The 20,387-nt window shown below is 46.1% G+C and overlaps 1 protein-coding gene across 2 annotated transcripts in view; it reads left to right on the plus strand.

The window, feature by feature from the left end:
- Positions 1-987: 987 nt before the first annotated feature.
- tada1 (transcriptional adaptor 1) overlaps positions 988-20,387 on the plus strand; it is a 46,213-nt gene continuing 26,813 nt past the window's right edge. The window contains exons 1-3 of one of the 2 annotated variants that reach the window (XM_033027897.1): positions 988-1,115; positions 18,153-18,244; positions 19,529-19,594. In XM_033027897.1, the coding sequence (XP_032883788.1) occupies positions 1,042-1,115; positions 18,153-18,244; positions 19,529-19,594 (232 nt within the window). In that variant the 5' untranslated portion in view covers positions 988-1,041. The remainder of the gene's footprint in view (positions 1,116-18,152; positions 18,245-19,528; positions 19,595-20,387) is intronic. The other variant, XM_033027898.1, reaches the window with a different exon arrangement.

Raw genomic sequence — 20,387 nt, forward strand, 5'->3', positions numbered from 1 at the left:
GGATACAGAAAGCTGTAGTAACTCAGCGGGACAGGCAGCATCTCTGGAGAGAAGGAATGGGTGACGTTTCAGGTTGAGGCTAGGGTTGCCAACTGTCTCGTATTAGCGGGACATCCCGTATATTGGGCTAAATTGGTTTGTCCCATATGGTACCGCCCTTGTCCCGTATTTGACTACTACTACTCGGGTCGAGGGGACTGTCGGGTTGGAGCGCCACGTCTGGCCCCGCCTCACCCGTCCAGAGATAGTGCAGCCCATGGAGTGCAGCAGCAGCGCCTCGCCCGTGGCCCCGTCGGTCGGCAGCCTGGCCAGCTGTCTGACCTTTGGACACCGCCGACACCACCACCCCACCTTCTCATGGCCATTCATCGGTTCATGAGTTGGATGGGGTGCCGGACTTTGCGAGCGACGTCACCCGAGCCAAAACTCCTCAGCTGGCCCGCCGGCTGGGCTTTGTGTGCAGTCCAGCACCCGGGCCAACTCATCATTCACCCAGCCACGGCCGAGCCGGTCAACGGATTGCCGTCGGGAATTTGGCCCATATTTTGACCTTTTGTCCCTTATTTGGGAGTGAGAAAGTTGGCAACCCTAGTCGAGACCCTTCTTCAGACTGGGGAGTCAGGGGTGGTGCGGTCTGAGAGGAGGTGGTGGTGGTGGATTTTCCCTCTGCCTCAGGCAGGGGTGAGGAGTCCTCCCGGAGCCAGGGGGCGCGGTGGCGGGAGTGGAGATGGGAGTGTGATGTATCCTCACGGCCGGCAGGGGGCGCGTCGGCGGGAGTGGAGATGGGGGGGTGTGATTGGTCATCCCGGCCACCAGGCGGCGCGGCAGTGGGAGTGGAGATGGGGGTGTGATGGATCCTCCCGGGCGGCAGGGGGCGCGGCGGCGGGAGTGGAGATGGGGGTGTGATGGATCCTCCCGGCCGGCAGGGGGTGCGGCAGTAGGAGTGGAGATGGGTGTGTGATGGATCCTCCCGGCCACCAGGGGGCGCTCCGGGTCGCTGGAGGAGCCGGGCAGCGGCGGGGAGGAGGAGGAGGGGGGAAGATGGCGACTCAAGTCAGCGAACTGGAGGCGGCGAAGAAAACCCTGACGGAGGCGCTGGGGGAGAACATGAAGCAGTGAGTGGCGGCGGGAGGGGGAGGGTCGGAGCCACTGGGTTGTCAATGTGATCACTGGCGAGGGTCTGGATGGGGAGTAAGAGGGGGAGGAGAGAGATGGTAGGAGAAGGGAGGGGGAGGGGGAGTAAGAGGGAAGAGGGGGGGATGAAGGGAGAGGGTGGGGGAAGTGGAGGCGGAGGCAGGAAGGGGTAGTGGGAGTGAGGAGTGAGAGGAAGGGGTGAAGGGAACACATGGGTGAGGGAGTAGTGTTGAATGGGAGGGGAGGGGGAGAAGGGTTAGGAGAAGGAAGGGAGGAGGGCTGAGGAGGGGATGGGGAGGGTGGGAAGGGGTTGGGGAAGTGTGGAAGGTGGTGGAAAAGGGTTAGTGGGAGAGGGAGGAGTAAGGTTGGGAGGGGTATATAGCAGGAAGGAAGGGGGTAGAAGGAGCTATAAGAAGGCATAGAAGGAGTGGAGGGCATGAAAGGATGGAAAAGGTGGAATAGGTTGGTGTGGGAGAGGAAGGAGTTGCCGGGCAAATGGTGGAGGCGGTAGACAGAGGGCCGAAGGAGGAAAGAGGGATGGAAGGAGACGGGTTGGAGCGAGGGATAGGGACTGAGAGGGGTAGATGGAGAGGAACAGGTATGGGCTAAAGATGTTAGAGCGAGGAAGCGGCAGTGGGAGGGGTAGAGAGGGGGTGTCAGTGTCATGGGTTCTGAGGTGGCTGATGAGGCCACTAACTGATCCCCGGGTAGGGTTGTTGGGTAGTTTGTCGGCTGGTGTTTGTGATCTGCACAGGCAAAGGGACCAAGGTTGTGCACACCATCCCGGCTGCTTCTCGATTTGGAGAGGCCGTTGGCCAGAGGTTCCCAGGACTCAGTGGCATGGGAATGTTGGATTGCTTCAAAGACCCTTTGAGAACATCCATGAATCTTTGCTTTGTAATTAGCATGTTTGAGAGTTGGAGGGATGGCAGGCTGGTTTGTGTGATAAACTGTGCTGTGATCATAACTCTCTGCAATTTCTTGCTGTCTCGGGCAGAGAAACAAGCTTTGATGTGTCCAGATAGAATGCTCTCTATAATAGAAATTGATATGAGTAATTGGAGATGTGCTGATTTTACTTGGCCTTCTGAAGAAGTAAAGGCATTTGCTGTAGAGTCAATGTGGTTGGATCAGGACAAATTTACACATAGAAACTTGAAGATCTTGACCATCACCATTGATACAGACCAGAGCAGGGGTTCCCAACCTTTTTCGTCCCGTTTACCCCAGGGAACTTTAATAGCACATAACAATGTTATTTCACTTATTTGTGAACAACTAATGATGAACCAGAACCAAACACAGTCAGTCAATGAGAGAAAACATGTACAAATCCAGAATCAACAAATGTATCCCCTGGGTAGGTGAAATTTACCCCCTGGGGGTAAATTTACCCCAGGTTGGGAACCCTTGGACTAGAGGGTGTACTGTACTCTACTTCCTGAAGTTGACGGCCATTTTCATTTTGTTGACATGGAGGGAGAGATTGGGTGTCGGAAGGAACTGCAGATGCTGGTTTAAACCGCAGATGGACACAAAACGCTGGTTGCTGGTCGGCACAGACTCGGTGGTTTGAAGGGCCTGTTTCCACGCGGCATCCCTCAGAAAAAAATGCAGCCCACTATTTTGGCTTCATACAGATTTTAAACACTTACGTGATTGCCTGACACTTTGTGAATTACAGTTCACATCCTCTTCACCTTAGCCGATCCCCAGCTTGAGCTTATTAACTTTAGGTAACCCCAAGACCTATTGAAATTAAAGAAAAAAAACTCTAATTCTTGTCATAAAATTCCCTTCCCAATTACTGCAAAGTTTTAATAACCCTCCAAGTCACCTTCCCAACAATAACCTCTGACATTTTCACTCCATCCAATAGCTGCCCTCACTATTGATAACCGTGGATCAGTTGCAAAGGCTCAATTATTACTCTGGTTCTTAATTCCTCTATCCTGGGAAATAAGCACTGTGTATTCACCCTATTCCCCTCACTTTTTATACACCTCTATAAGAAACTTGATCTTTACCATCTCCACTTCAGCACCATTGATACAGACTAGAGAGTGTACTGCACTCTACTTCCTGAAGTTGACCACCAGCTTCATTTTGCTGACATGGAGGGAGAGGTTGTGTGTCGGAAGGAATTGCAGATGCTGGTTAAACCACAGATAGACACAAAAAGCTGGAGTAACTCAGCCGGTCAGGCAGCATCACTGGAGAAAAGGAATAGTGACGTTTCGGGTCGAGTCTCGACCTTTTTGTGTCTATCTTGAGGGAGAGGTTGTTAGCTTGACACTACGCTACCAAGCCCTGTATCTCCATCTTGTCTACTCCGCCATTAAATTATGGCTGATCTATCTTTCCCTCTCAACCCCCTTCTCCTTAAGGAAATCTTTTAGGACTGAGATGAGAAAAACATTTTTTACACAGAGAGTGGTGAATCTCTGGAATTCTCTGCCACAGAATGTAGTTGAGGCCAGTTCATTGGCTATATTTAAGATGGCGTTAGATGTGGCTTTTGGGGCTAAAGGGATCACGGGGTATGGAGAGAAGGCAGGTACAGGATACTGAGTTGGATGATCAGCCATGATCATATTGAATGGTGGTGCAGGCTCGAAGGGCCGAATGGCCTACTCCTGCACCTATTTTCTATGTTTCCTGCCTTTTCCTCATAACCCCTGACACCCGTATTATTCAAGCACCTATGAATTTCCACCTTAAAAATATCCATTGACTTGGCCTCCACAGCCGTCTGTGGCAATAAATAAGCGAGTTCGGTATTCCGAACAACACAAGGAATCATGGGATTTGTCAAAGGTCGAACGCTAGAAATAAAAATCGAACAAAGCGCTGTAGATTCTGTGAGTATAACTCCAGTGCGGAAAACCCTCAGACCCACAGCCAGCGGCAACTCCAGCCCAACCCCGCTCCAGCTCCAGAGGAACATGCTCCCCGATTGGCCGCTAAGGCGACATGTGCCAGTTCGCCCACGGCCTGGCCGAGCTGCGCTCTCTCAGCCGCCACCCCAAGTACAAGACGGAGCCGTGCTGCACCTTGCATACCACTGGCTTCTGTCCCTACGGCTCCCGCTGCCAATTCATCCACAAACCCAAGGAGGAGCGAGGGCCCCGACCTCGCCTGCGCCAGAGCGTCAGCCTGGGCTCAGCCTCCTCCTGCCCTCCACTCGAGTGGGCTGCGCTGCAGGCGGCCTTCAGCCCCGACCTGGAGTTAGAGCTGGCCCGGACTCTGGGCTTGGCTGGGCAAGGGAGGGGAAGGAGGTTGCTCCTGCCGCCAGCACCACAATCACCAACAGCTCGAACGGGCGCCCTGCCTGGCCATCCACAGACTCTCTCCGACCAGGACGGCTCCAGCAGCAGCGGCTCTGAGTCGCCCGTCTTCGAGCCTGGCCGGAAGTTGCCCATCTTCAGCAGGATCTCGGTGTCGGACTGAGGGGAGGGGGGTGGAGGTGGAGGGCTGCCGGCCAACCCGGTGGGACAGGCAGAGCCGAGCTTGAGCCAGCGGCTGCAGCACCGGCTTCAAGTCCAGGGCCACCCCGGACACATCCGGGCAGGGACTGGACACCAGGGAGGGGGCGGGGACAGCCCAAAAGCAACTCAACAGCATCCACAGCCAACCCCGACTACAGACGAAACGCAAGCCTGCACACAATTCAGCACCACCGTTGCCAAGACTGTTTTATTGCCAGTGACCTATGACCTGGGAATGCGCAGTTGGAAAAACAAACTCGCTTATTCCACAGATTCTCTGGCACACTTTCAACATTGTAGATATGGTTAAAGCTGACAATAGCTGCACAAAGTTTAGTGTATGGACACATAATTTGTTAATGAAATGCAAAATTAATTCCCTATTAACAAAGTTGCCTCAAAAATGCTTCTAATTGCATCAGTGACTTCAGTTCATGGTGGTCAAATTAATAGCAGAGACATGACGTTGTTCCGATGGAAGAAAATGAGACACATCCGACAAGGAGAACAAATACCTTATTTCCCGGCAGCAGAGATCTCTGGCTTTGATTAGGTTGCCACGTGAATATGCTGAAAGCAGCAGCAAGGGCTTCTATTGACCTAATTAACTAAAATTCTGATATTCATCTCACAAATGCTTTAAGCAACAACATTATTGTGGGGGGGAAATCCCAAGGCTTGCGGACAGGGGTCAGATGTCGTGGGACTTTGTGCAAGCCAAGGACATAGCAATGTTACAAAATTTTGAGATTTTAAAAATCAAGTCTGCAATTTATCTCATCTGATAAAGCATAAAAAGAAGTTTAATTTGACACCTAATTCACTTTCATATCTTCAGTATTAAAAATGTTATGGCCATTTTCATACACGGAAATTAGCATCTTGTTCCCGATTGCTTTTCCATTGACTTAACACAAAAGCTGTGATCGAGGACAGTCAAAAGCCCATAACTTTCTTAAAAATTAAGAGAACTGAATGAAATTTTCAGTTATTATCGATTGAAGCATTCTGAAACAAATATAAAACATCTTACTTGGATGACCTGAAATTAAAGCATATAATTAGTTAATACCCTAATTGTAGCACAAAATTGACCGTTGTGATGGAAATAGTAATAACTGCCATAAAAATTCAAAAATGTGATATTCTCAAGATCAGAACTTTAATATTATTGTATAATAAGTCTGTAACAGATAAGTAAATAATTTACAATTTCTAGCAATAGACCAAGTCTTTATGGAGAAGATCAGTTGCTAGCTGGTACATTGGCATATCATAATCAGTAGCATCATCGTACTCCTCAGATTGTAACCAATAGGCAACTCTGTACACCTTGTTTTTCCTCAACTCTTCAATTTTGGCATTGTAAACTACAAGTTTTTGCTCTTCAAACCATGCATGACATGCCTTTCTGCCCGCTACTTTCCCATTAACAATGTCCTGTAGATTCCATTTCTTAAGAAAAGGATAATTTTTTTAAATAGCCTAAGTATCCAAATAACAAACTAATCCCATTCACACAAGAATTCACAATATAACATGATTTTTAAATCTCACTGTCATGAATTTATATCCCAGATGGAAGGAATTTAATGTTTAATTCCCATAAATTAATCTAGAAACATCCACCCAAAATATATTCAAATTATTGTTTTTTGCACAATACATGTGACTCAAACTGTTGTGAATATTTAGTTTAAATATATTGATCATGGAGAGAGAGAGAGAATAACACAAAATATAGACAATTTAGACGGCTTATCTCCAAAACAAAAAGGGCATTTTAATCATCTTGCTTCTGGAATGTGATCGATTGGAACATTGCATTTGCGGTGAATTTGAACCCCATATCGGCAGGAAAAACACTGCCGGTTCGTATGGGGCCCAAATCACATTTTCGCTTATAGAGGATTGATTAAAGTCATCCCAAGAAGCAAGTTTATAAACGCCTTACATTTTGTTTCGTCCCCTACTTGAGATCCGTCACGTTGTAGGCGTTGAGGGCGTTCAAAGTCACTTTTTATTTTAATCCAAATATTAAATTGTCCAGCGATTTAAAAAATATATATAGCGCGAAAGGGATGCGGATCGATTTTTCTGCAGCGGCTGGCAGCCCTAGGAAATCCGCCTCCGACAGGCAGGAGAAAATGGCATTTTAATCCCCCCCCCCTCAAAGGCGCCAAAGTCGCGCACACGGCCAGTGGCAGAACTGCAGCGCCGCTGAAGGTAAGTTTTGTAACATCGCTACAAGGACAATGTGGCTGGTTATTGCACAAATGGAACATGCATGATGCAGAAGCATGCAGTTGTGGCCTCAAGTATAACACCATAAAGTACAGCACGGACTGCAGGGGAGAAGCTGGGAAGTCGCCAAACTCGACCCCGAATTGAGACGTGGAGGAGGTAGACGCTGGTGACGACGGACACGAGGAGAGGGACCTGTGTATTGCCACCAGCGCTTTCAAGGCCGGCTGCAGGAGGCATCCCCTGGACACAGGCAGTCGGGCGAGGAGAGGGACGTCAGTTCATGGGCCGAGGCGGCCTGGGGCTTACCTGGATCGGGAGCCTCTCCAGTACATCGAGCGCATGCGTGGAGTGGACTTTAGTTTTTTTGTAAACGGTGCCAAAATATGGCGACTCGTGCATGTGTGAGCGATGCAAAAAGAATGTCAGTGTGCAGTGAACACATGACAATAAAACACCTTTGAGGAGGCATTTTGTTTTCCTGTATAATAGTTCAGGAGGGCATTGATATACTCCCCAAGGACAATATCCAATCATGGCTGATCTATCTTTCTCTTGCAACCCCATTCTCCCCATAACATAGAAACATAGAAATTAGGTGCAGGAGTAGGCCATTCGGCCCTTCGAGCCTGCACCACCATTCAATATGATCATGGCTGATCATCCAACTCAGTATCCCGTACCTGCCTTCTCTCCATACCCTCTGATCCCCTTAGCCACAAGGGCCACATCTAATTCCCTCTTAAATATAGCCAATGAACTGGCCTCGACTACCCTCTGTGGCAGGGAGTTCCAGAGATTCACCACAAAGTTCTTCTCATCTCGGTTTTAAAGGATTTCCCCCTTATCCTTAAGCTGTGACCCCTTGTCCTGGACTTCCCCAACATCGGGAGCAATCTTCCTGCATCTAGCCTGTCCAACCCCTTAAGAATTTTGTAAGTTTCTGTAAGATCCCCTCTCAATCTCCTAAATTCTAGAGAGTATAAACCAAGTCTATCCAGTCTTTCTTCATAACCCCAGACACAGGTACTAATTAAGACTCTATCTATCTCTGCCATAAAAATACCCAATGAACTTAGCCTCTGCAACCTTCTGTGGCAATGAATTGTCCAATTGTCCCTGATCTGTAGCATAGAACCAGTGTGCGGGGATCGCTGGTTGGCACAGACTCGATGGGTTGAAGGGCCTGTTTCCACGCTGCAACTCTTAGAAATAGGCTGTGGGCGAGGAGCTTTTTCGTTTACTTTCGTGACCCAACTCGCAGAACTACCTGAATTTTTAATATACTGTGTAAAAATATATATATCATGCCTGAAACTCGTCGAACAAAACCTGCACATTTTTAAGAAATATGAGAAAAAACTCAAATTTTCTGAGTAGTAATTGCCCAATTTTACTTCGGAGTCACGTGAGGGACTACGTGAAGACCCCGCCAGTACGCATGCTTGTCATATCGTCTATCGCATTACGTTACGGCTGGCAGGGTGGACGTGATGCTCCTGCCAGCGGCAGACCTGAAGGTAAGTTTAAAAAATACTTTTTCAGGTTTATATCTTCTTGCAGGAACCTCTACTCAGAGGCCCTGCTAAAAGTCCGGGGCGAAGTCGGGACGGAGGGGGGACCCCAGTCACGAACTTCAGGGAATCCCGGGCATGACCTAGGGGAATCCCGCCCACGGACCAAGGCGCTCGGAAGACTGCGGAATGCGGGTAGCGGGCGGCGGTGAATTCACCTTTCGAGCAGCGGCTTCATATTGGTGGAGAACCCGCTCGGAAGACCGTGGAATACGGGTAGCAAGCGGGAATACCCCCCGACTATGATTATCGCGGCTATCCCTTTTATAGGGACCGCGGGGATATCCCGGCTGCAGTTACTGCGGGGATACCCAGCTCGGGGGGGGGGGGGGTGGGGGGGAGCCCAGACTGGAAAATATCGCAGAGGCTATAAGGGACCGCGGAGGAAATCCAGGTTATAGCAACGGGAATACAAAACTCGGGGGAGAAAAAAAAACCCGACAATGAAAGCCCTTCTACAAGGACCACAGAGGGAATCCCGGCTGCAACAACTACGACCACGAACGAGACCAGGCTCGGGAGGAGCGTTGCCCCCGCAGCAGAAGGTTTAAAACAGGACATACAAGTAAATTCTTTACTCTAAAGTCGTTTTGTGCTATTTTTGTGAGAATATGTTACAGGAAAGGAACCATGGACTAAGCCCAAATGGACCGCATCCAGACTGACTGCGGTGGACCGCGGAAGTGAGGGCAGTCAGCAGCGGTTGGCTGCACCTGGATCGCTATTCGATCAGCAGTCTCCGACCTGGCACCTGCACAGTCGGAATCGACGCCACAGACTGGTGGTAAGGCCAAGCAGAAATCGGACAGACCCGAAGACTCGGACGAGTCGGGCTGTGAAGACTCACCGCCGGCATGAGCGACTGTGATCGCATATCCGGCATAGAGCGGTTGATGGAGCAGATGCTCCAATGTGACATGCTTCTGTATATAGAGTCTAGTCACCATGGGATCCTAGGACGCCCATTGGCAGCACCTTATTGAGGGCTGCATAATGCATCTCCCTCGACAGAGGGGAGCATTAGGAGTCACTTCTGGGCTGACTCTGAAGACAGGGGTTTGGCTGAAGATACCACAGGTGTGCTGGGGGTGCAGGAACAACACAACCAGCAGCAGGAGCAGGCTGTAAATGACAACTACACCAGGGAACTGTGTTTCAGTGTCCCTGTGGTGAACAGCTATCTGAGGGATACTGCCATTTGGGCAACCTGTTGAAACAAGTCAAGAAGCTCGACGAGGGCCGTCGGGCTCATGGAGGCCACATCATCACGCAAGACCTGACATCTCCGACGGCAGCACCCCTACGCACCCACCAGAGCAAACCACGATACACTGAAGCTGGTGTAAGCTTGAAGGCCGTAAGACCAGGACAAAGGTCTTTTTCAGGCCACAGCCTAGAACGGCCTTCCTGGAAGATGCGCCAACCCTGTACTCGAGCTCCTCTACCTCCCAGGAGCAGAAGTGCAAAAATCATGCACACATGGTTAAGGCAGCTCCTGGGTCGGGTTGCATAAGTCCTTCTATTCGGATAAAGGTATGGAGCCACATCGATGATGTCTCCTGTCACGGATACAAGTTGGTAATATTTAAACTGGTTTGAATATTTACACTGTTTGGGATAACATGAGATTAGTTTATACTCCAGGTATGGTTGGAGTTGCCTTTCAAGGTAGGCTCACAATTATGGGAGATGTGGACTGATCATTGTCAACAGCCTCAACCCGCATGTGCAGTATAGACTTTTCTGAATAACTTCCATGTGATCATTTCCGCTCACAGGGTTCGGAGATATTTGAAATTTAACTGGATGAGGCAATGATACACTCAGAGCATTGCAAAATGTGCTAACTTCAGTTCCCAGATTATTTACCAAATCACTACAATCAGTGCTTCGGCTGCACAGAGCTAACAAATAAGTGTTATGGCCAATCTGGATGATATTACTAAATTAGCCATATCAGCCATAGTTATATTTGAGAAATTGGGTTTCTCACCCGTCCAGTTAAATTTAAATTATGTTGATACCAACTGAAACTATTGATTATTGGGATACCATTAATCCATTTATTTGTCTCGGATTCCGCTCGGAGACAAAGATTAGATCTCTGCTATTCCCAGCTGAAACTATCAAAGTCACAATGGTGGATGAACAGTATTCAGCGTTGCTCCACTAAACCTCTCATCCGTAAATCTTCAGTCATTTCCAAACTGATGCTATTGCTCAAAGATGGGAAATTTACTAATACCATCTCTAGTTACGGAGGCAGATGGGATTAGCATGAGTTATCAATTGTTCAGTCATGGTATCAACTGCCAATGGACACCAGGTGCATTCTGTGCATTAAAGGGTGTGTGAATATGCATAATCTGCATGCACAAGTTTAAGGTGATACACTTTGGTGGTGGTATATGTTAATCACCGGTGTATTATCATGCAAAATCAATGACAACACAGAATAAATGTGCGATCACAAAGTATTTATGACATTGTGGATCGATGGAATACTAACGATCGACTTGCTTGCATCCAGGCTCAATCACCAGTTGCAAAATACGAGGCATGTCAGTGGCGAAGGGTGCATTCGTGCTACACTAGGGAGGAATGTTCTTTTATGTCTTCCTCCATTTGGCCTCATAAGACGGGTCTTGCAAAATTCAGCAAGATTCCCGCTTCCGGAATTTTCATAGTGCATGCCTGGGGTCCAGTCATTGCTACACTGGATAGGATGATCATATCTGCGGGCTATAATAAACATGTTTTGTTTATGATTAATCAAGCAGCGTAGACAGGGACATAGACTAAACTAGATGTTGCATATCCCATGGACCTTGGGTTGCGTGTGATCATGCATCTACACCAGTATGTCAAGGTCCCTAAGGTCCTTATAGACTCTGATTAGCAATATTGTTAGTTACATAAAACCTTGTTAGAAGGAATCACTACAAACCTTCTCCAGGGGGTTAAATGGGTCTGGCATATACAGGAGTGAACATTGACATTTTGAGTAGTCTGAAGAAGGGTTTCGGCCCGAAACGTCGCCTATTTCCTTTGCTCCATAGATGCTGCTGCACCCGCTGAGTTTGCACCCGGTGCACCAGCAATTTTGTGTACCTATTGACATTTTGAGTCTCACTCCACCAGGACTGCTATACCTCAGCAGCAGGGTTATGGGCCACATCCTAGCGGCTGCAGGATGGTCAAACTAACGATCTGTCCAAATATTCAGAATAAACCCATTGCCAGATCGGGGGTATTTGCTAACTCTATGTTAGGTCTGTTTCATACTTCCTCCCGGTTGAGGGAGGTTACTATTGCCACTATTGTTCATTAATAGCATCAACATGTCTATATCTATGTCATGTCTGAATGCATTATTAATGTTCACTCATCATTGGCCTATTGATGCAGTGTATGACGCCTGGACTCGTTTCCACGGCATGAAATCACTGAGCTTTAAAATCTTCACGTAGTCACTCAGGTGACTCCGAAGTAAAATAGTAAGATTAAACGAGAACTTACTAGTTTGAAGTTTGATCTTTATTTTATGAGGAGTAACGTTGAGGGATTACGTGCCCTCCACGCCCACCCTCTATCATAAAGGTCAACTGGTATTCTAGTTTATCTTATCTTACTATGTTAAGTTCAATAACTGTTGTCTGTGATTTCACACCGCTGCTTTGAAGATTGACACGCATGCGTACTGGCGGGGGTCTTCACCTAATCCCTCAGCGTTACTCCTCATAAAATAAAGATCAAACTTCAAACTGGTAAATTCTCGTTTAATCTTACTATCAATGCACGTTTGACATTGAGGTCAGAGCATTGGGCCGGGCCTCCGCCGGGAGGTGAGGGTTGGGCCACTGGGAGGTGAGCGTTGGGCCACCGGGAGGTGAGGGATGCAAATTGGCCAATCCTGCGCTTTGTTTTATGGTCGCTAGGCAGCGAGGACGCTGGGATCATGGCTGCCTCCTCATTACATCAATAGCAATTGCAAGGTTTCCAAGGATAAAGGTATGCTAACCTTGCTGATAATTTTGTTTTTCATTTGATTTATCTTTATATTGTTATAATGTGTACTGGTAAATAAAACTGATAAATAACAAATGTAGAGCTAGGGTTAGGATTAGGGTCAGTCTGTTTGTCAGTCTTCCAGTCTGTCAATCAGTCTGTCTGTCAGTCTGTCAGTCAGTCTGTCAGTCAATCTGTCTGTCTGTCAGTCTGGCCGTCGGTGGTGAGGGTTGGGCCGGGCCTCCGCCAGGAGGTGAGCATTGGGCCGGGCCTCCGCCGTGAGGTGAGGGTTGGGCCACTGGGAGGTGAGCGTTGGGCCACCGGGAGGTGAGCGTTGGGCTGCCAGGAGGTAAGAGTTGGGCCGCCGGGTGGTGTGGGTTTGGCTGGGTCTCCGCCAGGAGGTGAGCGTTGGGCCGCGAGGAGTCGGTCGGGCTGTTGGCCGGCCGGTGTTGCAGCAAGCGAGCGGGTGGTCTTGTTAAACTGAGTTATTTTGTCAATCTAAAGTCAACTTGACTCAAACGCTTGTAGCTGTTGAAATCGATTCTTTATTCTGCTGAGACTAGTCTCTGAACCTTCCAACACAGAGCTGATGCTCTAGGGCGGGTCCAGAGAAGAGTAACTTTGATAGAACAACTCATGGCATTTGTATAGGTATTAGACGTTACAGATACAGAGGCTATGACAAGCTAGTAACCAATCATCTGAGTCCTTCTGGCGATTTACAACATCAGTTACATAATCCCCCTTCCCTGGCCTCATCTTACAACCTTCGTTTGCCTGTGGTATAACTTTGCTTAGAATTATTTTATTTCAACACAGCAAAACCCCAGTAGGCTCAATTATCATGGACCACTCCTCAAAATATAAGATACATATGTAATACAATGATCACACAAGTCATACACACTTTCCATACCAAGAAGAAAGATATTTCTATAAATCTAAACAAAGTCTAATGTTTACAGTCCTACTAAGACAATACATTTCATAAATTGTTTCACTACAATTTTACACAGTTTAAAATACTATTACCTATGTATTTAAAACATTAATTATATGATCTTTTGCTGAATTACAGTTTCTAAGTTCAAAACCCACACACACCTCCCAACCAAGCATACATGGGTCGTAAATCTGTCAACTTAATTAATAAGTGGTGCCAGGATACAACTTAATTCTAAATTGTAGCCCCATTCCTGTTATCTGGAAGCTGGATTTCCAATCTCATGTACAAGGCAGAACACAAGGTAGATTTACAACTCAGACCATTACATCAGAATTACATCTGCTTCTTCAACTTTCTATAAACAAATCCATCAATCTAATTATTTTCCTCTCCAAGCACCCATCCCTTATCACAACCTTATTATAATTTAACATAGCCAAGGCTAATTACAGAGTCTATTATCTCTCAGCCTTGAAGTCTGTCTCGATCTCAGCATAACCTCACAGCTCAAGAATGTGCCATAGAGAAAGAGCAGATGACCTCTGGCCTAAGGAGAGGCCTATTCAGTAATCCATTCTTCAACACACATCATATCAAATACAATTTCCTCCACCGTTACAATTGCCCCAAAGATAGATACATAATATATCCCTTCTGCTCTCGGATTCTGTAATTTAAAATAAATAAAGAGAATGGAAGTGTACTTTGATTTTCTTTTTCTTGTAACATTGTTTATTGTAACATACTTGTTACTGTATTATTATTACTACCTGACCAGACCTATACCATACTTTTGAATGTACATAGTACCTCTTTAATCTGTGCCGACTAAGAAGATGAGTCATGGAAGTAGGTGACTAATGAATCAATCATGGAACTTGGCAAGTGAGATTAAATAAAATATGGCTGAAGTGGCTTTTTTCTTTGCGGGGGGGGGGGGGGAATATCAACTTTAAATGAACAGAAACATTATATTTGTGAGAACTTGTCTGCTTGATATTTAAACCATATCCTGAAAAGCAAAGTAAAGACTCTTCAAATACATCTAAAAGTCACTTTAATTGTCATCTGAGTCGCTGTCGAGCAGAGCTTCCTCATCATCAGACTTGTCACTGTCAGGGTGAGGTCCCGAGGCCGATGCTGCAGCTGGGTCTTCTCCCATGTCAGGCCTCCTTGCCCTCATCCCTCCTCCATGCCACAAGCTGTAGCAGGGTATATTCCTGTACGTGTACACACACACACACACACACACACACACACACACACACACACACATACACACACACACACACACACACACACACACACACACACACACACACACACGCACACGCGTTCGGTGCTCACATCAGAATCAACACACTTGGGATTCAAGACATTGACTCGCTGGGAATCAAAACAGTGATTCACAGAACCTTCCCAGCCCGCACTGCACTGTAGTAGCACATGGCCCGGTAAGCATTCACATAACATGCGAGCATCGTGCACGCAGGGAGGTGGTTCTCTTATGCTCGCAAGGCGAAGATGGTATTGCGACATAACAATACAGATTGTGCAGTGCGCGAAATCGTGTGGTACTAATCGTGTGTGTACGAATTTAAGAAGGAATTGCAGATGCTGGAAAATCGAAGGTAGACAAAAGTGCTAGAGAAATTCAGCAGGTGAGGCAGCATCTATGGAGCGAAGGAAATAGGCTGAAACTCTTCTTCAGACGTGTGTACTTGAGCTGGCGATCTGAGCGAGAGCGCTACAGAATTCACTTTTATTTTGGTACACTCACGTTAATCAGGCCTGTACGAAGCTTTTCAAAAGGGGGGGTGGCATGACAGGATTACAAACATTTTATGTGAAATAATGTGCACGCAGCGCACAACACGAGCACAAAGCTCAAAGTCCTTCGCGGCCGGGGTCTAGGGCCCTGGAAGCTCTGGGGTTTTAGATGCTCTCTGGTGCATTCTGAGTCTTATTTTGGAGCAATTTTGCACCAAATCTATGACCAATATTTCAGAAATAAATTTGGTTGAGTCGGGAGTAATGAGTGGGTGGAATGGGATGATTTTTTTAAATCAAGAATTGAAATTGTCCTTGGTTTAATAAACAAGTTGTACTGTTGTAAAATGTTATGTAAAATGTTATAAAGCAACATACAAAAACTGCAAATAAAATACTGCAAATAAATGTAATGGTGTAAGGCTTCAGTTATTTGAACAGCAGCATCACAACAATTTGTGATCTTGTTTATGAGTCATCATGGAACTAGAATTTGTTATAATAGTATGACAGTAAAATCGGGTAATTTGAAAGTGGACATAGTAATGTAAATGCACCGTTTAGTTTGACTTCAATTTTCATGATGGAAATTGAAGTCGAACGAAATGTTGTATTCACATCACTTACATCATTACACATTTTGAATTCTCAAACACAATGTGATTGAATAATTGCAGAGCTGCCATGTTTCACCAAGCATCTCCGTATTTTGATGGCTGAAATTTTGTTGGGGAAATCAGTATTTCTCACGTAAATGCAAGAGAATGTACTTCACAGAAACTGGATTTTAAAAATCAGTATTTTGCATGCAACCTCATGTATTCTCAAATATCAGTATGGAATACTGAAAATCAGTACTACTGAACTGTGAAACCATTTTTGAAATGTGAATTTATAATTCTTGATTTTGATTCAATCATATATAAAAGTCTGATCTTGGATGTGTGTGTGCTTGTTCGTGTGTGTGTTTAATCACATCTTCTCGAAAAGGGTAAGGGTAAAACTGTTACATATTCCGGTAGAGATTTTTCCCATGGAGTCCAAAATTGGCATATCTGAAAAATTCATGCTTATTTCCCGAGTTATTCATGAAAATCTTCAAAAATCTGACAAACTTTAAAGTCTACGCCGTCTTGCTCACGCTGCGGGTGTCGTCACCCTTCCCTCCTCCTTTGGTTGATGTCCGCTCGCCACTGCTCCTCCCCTCCTCTCCCCTCACCTCCCCTCACCTCATCCCCCACATCTACCCCTTCCTCCTCTCCCCCCTCCTCTCCCCTCACCCAGCCTCTCCCCTCCCCTCCTCTCCCCTCCCCCAGCCTCTCTCCTCTCTCCCCCCCCCCTCCTCCTCTAACCCCCTCTCCCTCCCACCAGTCACCAAGAAGCTGCAGCAGGTCGCCACAAGGAGGCATTCAAGTGGCGGGTTGGTGAAGGCGGATTGCGGTGCTCGCACTCCGACCTCAGCTGTCACTTCTCCCGAGCCTGCTCAGGCTTGGACAGTTTCTCCGAGTACTGCGCAGTCGAGCCCAAGGTGATCGAGAACCTGGCCAGGGAGAGGTTTGCCGCCAACGCCGCCTTCGAAAGCCTTTCGGATGTTTTAATAAGCCTCTAAGTCGCCTTCCCCATAATAACATCTGGCATTTTCCCTCCATCCAAAAACTGCCCTCACTATGGATCAGTTGCGATGGATCAATTATTACTCTGGTTCTTAATTCCTCTATCCTGGGAAATAAGCACTGTGTATTCACCCTATTCCCCTCACTTTTTATACACCTCTATAAGATCACCCCTCAGCCTCCTGCGCTCCAAGGAATAAAGTCCGAGCTTCCCCAATCTCTCCCTGTAGCGGACAACATCATTATATTACCTGATGTTAGGGATACAACACGGAAAGAGGCCCCTTTGACCCACCAAATCCGTGTCGACCAGTATACTATCACTATCCTCCACACACCAGGGGTAATTTTTACTGAAACCAATTAACTTACAAAACTGCATGTCTTTGGAGTGTGGGGGGAAACTGATAAGTTCTTAAGGAACTTATGTTAAGTTGCAAGAGAAGGACTTGGATACATAGCCCACAAAGGAATAAAGAACACACATAGGAAAACAGATGGCTTGTTATAACAAGGAGATGTCGATATAAATATGCATAGCTTTGTTTGCTTTGAAGCGGCTATAACTGTCAGAGGTTGTATTTGGATTAGGTTGGTGTTTAGAATGGAGGTTGTTAATGGGATCTCTTCCCAGGACAGGCACCATTTGTATTTTCTTTGTGACACATCCTTGAGCTCGGCTGTGTCATGAAGGGGATTTATGGTTGTCTATATTGGGTTGTAGGCACCAAGGGTAGATACTAGTCTGTGAGATGGTTTGTGCTGTTTAAATGTATTTATGTTGAGATAAGAGATAAGGCATGGGTGATGGTTGTGTGACCTTTGCAAAAGGGTTTCTTATGGTTATAGAAAACTGAGAAAGTAACTCTGTTTTGATAATCTTTCTTTTGTTGTGTAGTATGCTATTAGTGAAGACGCCTTACATTCCTTTCCTCCAGAGATAGAAGGGGGAGGTTGTAATACAGAATGGAATTAGACCCGAGCTTGGGAAGAAGCAATCAAGCGTGACAAGTATATGGCCTTTGTGTGCTTGGAGTTGGGAATTGTGTGATTAGAAATAACACCAGGGGCAATTTTTACTGAAACCAATTAACTTACAAAACTGCATGTCTTGGGAGTGTGGGTGGAAACTGGAACCCACGCGGTCACATGGAGAAGGTACAAACTCCAAACAGACAGCATCCGTAGTCAGGATGGAACCCGGGTCTCTGGTGCTGTGAGGCAGCATCTCTACCATTGCACCACAGTGCCACCCATGCAATGTGTAACACTGTGCATTGTGACATTCTTGTACCATAAAGGCACTGTATAAAAGTCATTTATTGAAGCTGCCTGGTACACAATTCTCATCTCCAGTTTTTTAAACATTTTTCAGATACTGGGCAAACTTGAAACTTTGGTTCAAGCAAAAGATAAGTAAAGAGGAGTTTGATATGGAAGCCAGGAGGCTCCTTACTCATGATAATGGTAAGATATATGATTGCTTATTTCCTTTTCCTTTGAGATATATCTGTACACTTTTTGACAGAAAACAATGAGGTGACTTTGTACTCAGCAACTTGTCCTGGACCTGCCATGTCAAAGCAATGGCCAATAAAGCCCCCCACCCACTCTGCTTCCTTAGAAGCCTTAGGAAGTTCGGCATGTCCCCAACAACTCTCACCAACTTCAACAGATGCACAGCAGAAAGCATTTTATCAATGCTTGTATTCCCTCATGCAACCCTCCTTTTGTATTCATTCAAAATATATCAAGGGTGCATCACAGCATGGTTTGGGAACAGCTCCATCCAAGAGCACAAGAAATTGCAGAGAGTTGTAGACACAGCTCAGAACATCACACAAACCAACCTCCCTTCCACTGACTCCATGTACACTTCACACTACCTCAGCAAGGATACCAGCATAATCAAGGTTCTAGTCTCACCCCAGTCACTCCCTCTTCTCTCCTCTCCAATCTGCCAAGAAGTACAGAAGTGTGAAAACACACACGTCCAGATTCAGGGACAGTTTCTTCCCTGCTGTTACCAGGCAACTGAACCATCCTACCACCAACTGGAGAGCGGTCCTGAGCTACTATCTACCTCATTGGAGATCCTCGGACTATCTTTACTCGGACTTTCTGGACATTATCTTGCACTAAATGTTATTTCCTTTATCATGTATCTACACTGGATGGCTGGATTGTAATCGTGTATTGTCTTTCCACTGGCTGGTTGGCACGCAACAAAGCTCTTCACTGTACCTTGGTGCACGTGACAATAAACTAAGCTAGAGTATTTTCCATGGGAAACAGGTGACACCCCAATTTCCCTCCAGGGATGTATAAAGTTTTATCGTATCATAATACAGTAACTTAAATCAGCTGGAGTAAACTTGATGAACAACTTACCAGACTGATGAGGTATGTTCTCTCTCTGTTGCAAGTGGGGATTCACTGTGAAATGTATTTAGCTAATGTTCCGCTCAACATCCAAAATGTTCGGATAGTTTAGGTGAACATTGTCGATCGTGAGGCTAAAGGACTGTCTCACAGCAGCCAAATCCCTAAATGATTGTAGACAATAGATTCAATAATAACTTTTTAAATTGAATTAGATTGAAAAGCAAATAATTTTGAGACAGCAGGGAAAAGTGAGTGTTGCTCATCTTTTTTTTTTTTTTTGCATTGACAACCGTTTTGGTCTTGGTTCTAAACTGTGGTGGATTAAGCATGAAATTACTGAAGGAAAAACTCATTTTTGTTTTACAGTGCATTCTCATAATGACTTCTTGCTTGCCATCCTCACGAGATGTCAGATTATGGTTTCAGCTCCAGGTAATTGAGATTTTTATACTTTCTGCAAAAATACCCAATACTTATCTGTTTTAGTGCTTCTCCTAACTCATGCTGTGTCTTTATCCCTCTGCTTACGGACTACTGTCTTCTAATTGAGATGTGGCAAATTAAAATTCTCATCGACCTTTTCAAATCCCACCCTGTCTTTGCTCTTCTCTATTCTTCAACCTTTACATTTGTAACTCCTCCCATTCTGGCCACCTCATTTTGCAGTGATCTTATGTTTCTTACAAAATGATGCATGAATATTTGCCACATTACTTAATAAAATGGAGGAAAGTTCTTCTGCCCTGCTCCTGTGCTCTTGGGTGGAGACTGAGAATGAGTGAATGATATAAGTGATGCTGTTAACTGATAGAACAGGGTAAAGGCTAGTGAATATCAATAGGTATATCAGGGAGATGTAACAAAGATCAGTCTGAAGAAGGGTCCCGACCGGAAATGTCACCTATCCATGTTCTCCATGGATGCTGCCTGAGCCGCTGAGTTACTTCGGCAGTGTGTCTCTTTTTTGTTAAACCAGCAGGTGCAGTTCCTTGTTTCTACTATTTCTACTAGCCATTTCTCTGTTTTCTCACCTGCGCACGTATCATTCAATCATGCCAGTCTCCTTCATAAGTGATAGGATCATAATTTGGTCATTCGGCTCATCATGGCTGATCCATCTCTCCCTCCTAACCCCATTCTCCTGCCTTCTCCCCAGAACCCCTAACACCTGTACTAATCAAGAATCTATCTATCTCTGCCTTAAAAATATCTATTGACAGCCTCC

This window comes from Amblyraja radiata, chromosome 10 (genome assembly GCF_010909765.2).
Source record: "Amblyraja radiata isolate CabotCenter1 chromosome 10, sAmbRad1.1.pri, whole genome shotgun sequence".
NCBI lineage: Eukaryota > Metazoa > Chordata > Chondrichthyes > Rajiformes > Rajidae > Amblyraja > Amblyraja radiata.